The 4,740-nt window shown below is 49.6% G+C and overlaps 1 protein-coding gene across 1 annotated transcript in view; it reads right to left on the bottom strand.

Annotated features, from left to right (window-relative positions):
* Window positions 1-4,526, bottom strand: part of MYOG (myogenin (myogenic factor 4)) — a gene marked incomplete at its 5' end in the record, with an annotated part of 5,121 nt that extends 595 nt beyond the window's left edge. Inside the window, 3 exons of the mRNA XM_008934993.1 lie at window positions 1-25; window positions 789-870; window positions 4,077-4,526. Coding sequence (XP_008933241.1) covers window positions 1-25; window positions 789-870; window positions 4,077-4,526 — 557 coding nt within the window. The remainder of the gene's footprint in view (window positions 26-788; window positions 871-4,076) is intronic.
* Window positions 4,527-4,740: the final 214 nt, after the last annotated feature.

Below are 4,740 nucleotides of genomic sequence, written 5' to 3'. Positions count from 1 at the left end.
GCTGCCTCCTCGGCCAGGAGGTGGTCTGTGAAGAGCAAGGGGATGAGGACACTGCTGGGGATGGGGACCCTGTGTTGGGGATGGCTCCTGGCTCCCGGTAGGGAGGACCCCGTGGTCCCCTGCATGGCCAGAGTGACCTGGGGACCTGCTCCCAGCTCCCACCCTCAGCGGGGATGAGACCTTCCCCTGGAGAGGGCAATGGGGGCTGGAGCTTTTGGTTTTATTCCCCCTTGGAAAATGAGATTTAAGTTCCTGCCTTATGGGGAAAAGTAACAGGTGGATAACTGGAAAAAAAGTCAGCAGCTGCAGAGGGGATGTGGGGAGGGAAAGGGAGCTTGGGGCAGCAGTTCTCTGGGATGCTCAGGGATGCTCAGCACCATAGCAGGCAAGGCCAAGCCAAGGGACAATGATGGAGGAATCCTTGATGGGGACTAAGCCAGCAGGGCCCAGGGCTCCTGCAGGCCGGTTTCTCAGCTCCCCAGAGCAGGCATCTGGGTGAAATCAGGTGGTGGGAGAAGCCTGAACTCACTGAGCAGTGAGCCAAGGAGGTGCTGGAGGATTTATGAGCCTGGGGGAAGCTCATCTGTCTGGAACAGCAGGATGGGGAGAGAAGGACAAGGCTCCTCTTGTCCTCTGCCCTGAGCATCTCCTGCTTGTGGGGAGGAGGGGTTGTGGGGGTGGCTCACCAATGCTCTGCTCCAGGACTGGAGTGTCCCCACTGCTGCCCTGCCACCCCAGAGCCCAGCATGCCCACGGGACCCCCGGGGGAGGTGGGGAGAGGACCTTACCCGCAGGGTTGGTGCTGAACTCCAGCTGAGTGCTCCACTCGGGGCTGCAGGATGAGCTGCCAGACCCACACTCACTGGCCACCTGCAAGGAGCCAAGATGCCAAGATGATTCCAAGGGCAGGTTGGGTAGAGCTTTGAGCAACCTCGTCTAGTAGAAGATGTCCCTGGCTATGGCAGGAGGGTTGGAACTGGATGATTTTTAACATCCCTTCCAACCCAAACCCAAACCTTTCTATGATTCTACACCAACCATGGGTCTCACGTCCTGCAGCCCAACCAAACACCACCAACCACCCAAAAAACACACAAAATTTGGTGCCAAATTACTCCAGCACAACACCCCTGTGGAGATGGGCATGTCCCTCCCCTCCTACAAAGCACCTGCAGGAACCTACAGCATCTGGGGTCCCCAGGACCCATCCATAATAAAAGCATCAAAAAGATGCTTCAATAACCATAAAGGATGAAAAAAACTCCTTTTGGGGCTCTGGACAGAGGAGAAATGGGGCAGCCACTCAGTGCACGTAAAAAATGTCCCTCTTTACCTAGTGACATGAGAAGGGGCTAGAGATGGGCAAATGTCCTTGGGCAAAACAGCTTTTTGCTGAAATCCATCTAATCAGGCTCTGAATTAACTGTTTTTTTTGGGTGTGTGTCTTTATCTGGAAAGGGATCCCAGCTCAGATTAAACCCACAATATGATTTATAGGAGCAACCCCAAGGACCTCACTGTAGCAGCCTGGAAATGGTGCTTTGGGTCTACAGGCTCGTGGCAGCACAGGCTGAGGGGTTTACACTCGGATTTATTTCCCACTAAAGGAGGAAATTCTTGCAGATATGATTTTTTTTTTTCCCCCAAAAAAATGGATTTTGCTATGCCTGGGAGAAGGGACAGCTTGGAGCAGCAGTGACACTGTTTTGGGCACATTTACAGGGACAGCCAACACATCCACCTAACCCAAACCTAAAGGGATACATTGGGTTTATACCATGAAGTCTCAGGAACACATAGGATGGAAAAAAAATGGGGTTTAGTCCTTTACTCAGCAATAAATGTTGAACTACCCAGGGACCTGCTGCCTTGGTCCTTAAATCCCTTAATCTGAAAGGGGATGAATCCTTGAATCCCCCTTCTCTGTGCCTCTTACAAAGTCTGTCTAGATTTAGATTTAGATTAGATTAGATTTAGATTAGATTAGATTTAGATTTAGATTTAGATTTAGATTCAGATTCAGATTCTGACTTAGATTTCAATTTTTATTTCAATTTCAATTTTGACTTAGATTTAAAATTAGATTTAGATTTAGAATTAGATTTAGATTTAGATTTCTACTTTTTAGATTTAGATTTAGACAGATTTCAATTTTGATTTCAATTTTGATTTTGACTTAGATTTAAAATTAGATTTAGATTTAGAATTAGATTTAGATTTAGATTTCTACTTTTTAGATTTAGATTTAGATTTAGATTTAGATTTAGATTTAGATTTAGATTTAGATTTAGATTTAGATTTAGATTTAGATTTAGATTTAGATTTAGATTTAGATTTAGATTTAGATTTAGATTTAGATTTAGATTTAGATTTAGATTTAGATTTAGATTTAGATTTAGATTTAGATTTAGATTTAGATTTAGATTTAGATTTTGATTTTGATTTTGACTTAGATTTATCTCTCTCTCTTCCTCTCTCTGTATCATCTGTACCTGTATATGATCTATGTCTATATCACCTCTCTGTATCTATGTATCATCTAGGTATACATCTTACATCACTTACATATATCTATATAGCTACAGCTGTATCCATATCTACTTCTTACACCTCCACCTACCTGTATAACCTGTCTATCATCACTGCCTATCCCTATACACACCCCCACATCTGCCCATCCCATCTAGGTCACCTCTACCTGGACCTACATTTATACATTTCCATACACAAAGCCTCCAAGCAGCAGGGAATTGCACCCAGATATCCTCCCCCACCCCAGAAATCAGATTAAAATCTCTCTCAAAAACTTGGTTAAAGGACCAAAACCCTTTGTTAGGATGGAGCCTGGCTGCAGCCACCACGAACATCCTCTCCTGGCTCTGAAAGCAGCACTGTGGGCCTGATACCTGTGGGGTGTTGTGGGTGGTCACCCCCCAATGGTGGCTGGTTGGAGGCTTTGTGGGTTGTGCCACGCTGAGAATGTACAGAGAGAAAGCAAGAGTCTCTGTATGGGTCTGTGAGCAGGGGGATCTAATGTTATTTTGTATTTTATGTATTTAATTTCATTTTGTTTTATTTTCATATTTCATATTTCATATTTCACATTTCATATTTCTCATTTCATTTCTTGCTATCTTATTTTGTTTTATTATTTTATTTTATTTTACTTTAGGTATTTGAACTTCACTGGATTTCTCTCATTGTTTGCTGCTGGGTTTTGCACACATGCTGTGCTGCAGGCAGTGTCCAGCACTGGCCCCCACATGGAACAGCCACACATGGGAAAGCCACCACCCACCCCTTTGTCCCCCTCTGGGGGTCTGAGCACACGGCTGGGGTTGGAGTGTCTCTGCCTCCTGCATTTATCCAGGACACGTTCACCAGCTCACAAGAGCAATGTCTGCCTTGGCCCCTGGGCTGGGGGTCCCACTCCCCCCGGGAGCACCCAGTGCTCCAGAGCTTCTCATAAGGTCTCTGGCTGGGGGGTCACTCCCAGTAAGGCATCAGCCCCATAAAGCAACGTCCCCATTGAGCAGTGTCCCCATTGAGCATCACCCCAATAAGGCATCACCCCCATAGAGCAACATCCCCATAGAGCAACATCCCCATTGAGCAACGTCCCCATTGAGCAACGTCCCCATGGAGCAGTGTCCCCATTGAGCAGTGTCCCCATAGAGCATCACCCCCACATGCATCACCCCCATAAAGCAACATCCCCAGAGAGCAATGTCCCCATAGAACAACATCCCAACAGAGCAATGTCCCCATAGAACAATGTCCCCATAGAGCAATGTCCCCATAGAACAACGTCCCAATAGAGCAATGTCCCCATAGAACAACATCCCAACAGAGCAATGTCCCCATAGAACAATGTCCCCACAGAGCACCACCCTCACAGGGCATCACCCCTGTAGAGCAACATCCCCACAAAGCAATACCTCCAAAGGGCATCACCCCCACAGGACATCACCCCCATAGGACATCACCTCCACAGGGCATCCCCCCCACGAGCTGTGACCCACAGGCTGGTCCCCAGCCCGGGCTTGGAGCCCTAGGGGCTGTGGGGAGGCACTCACCCCGGGCTGGGGGGCGTTGGGACGGAAGCGCAGGTCCCTCTGCTCCCTCTCCTGCTGGTTGAGGGTGCTGAGCAGGCTCTGCAGGCGCTCGATGTACTGGATGGCGCTGCGCAGGATCTCCACCTTGGGCAGGCGCTGGTTGGGGTTGAGCAGGGTGCTGCGCTTCAGCGCCTCGAAGGCTTCGTTCACCTTCTTCAGCCGGCGCTTCTCCCGCAGGGTGGCCGCCCGCCGACGGTCCATGGACACCTTGCAGGCCCAGGGCAGGCACTGCCCGGGACAGTGCTCGGCGAGGGTTGAGTCCTTCTCCTCCAAAGCCACCCTGCCCTCGGGACACAGGGTCACCTCGGTTCGCTCGGGGAACGCCGCCGCCTCGTAGCCCTGCAGACGGGAGCTCCCCAGGAAATTTTCCCCATCGTAAAACCTCTGGTCCGGGAAAAAATAAGGGTTGGTCTAGCTCCATGGGCTGGGGGGCGGCGGGGGGACGTGTGCGCAGCTCGGGTGCGGCCGCTCCCTCTCCCCGCGCCAACTGCTGGGTGCCATTTAAACCCCGGCGCTGGCATTAAATCACGGAGATAAATATAGCAAACCCCAAAGGAAACCTGAGCCCCCCCTAAGCTGCTGCCTCACATCAAAACTTGTCCGTCTGATTTCATGTGCTCTCCCC

This window comes from Merops nubicus, unplaced genomic scaffold (assembly GCF_000691845.1).
Source record: "Merops nubicus isolate BGI_N331 unplaced genomic scaffold, ASM69184v1 scaffold22212, whole genome shotgun sequence".
Taxonomy (NCBI): Eukaryota; Metazoa; Chordata; class Aves; order Coraciiformes; family Meropidae; genus Merops; species Merops nubicus.
The sequence above is the reverse complement of the archived record's forward strand: the minus strand, read 5'-3'. Positions and strand labels throughout refer to the sequence as shown.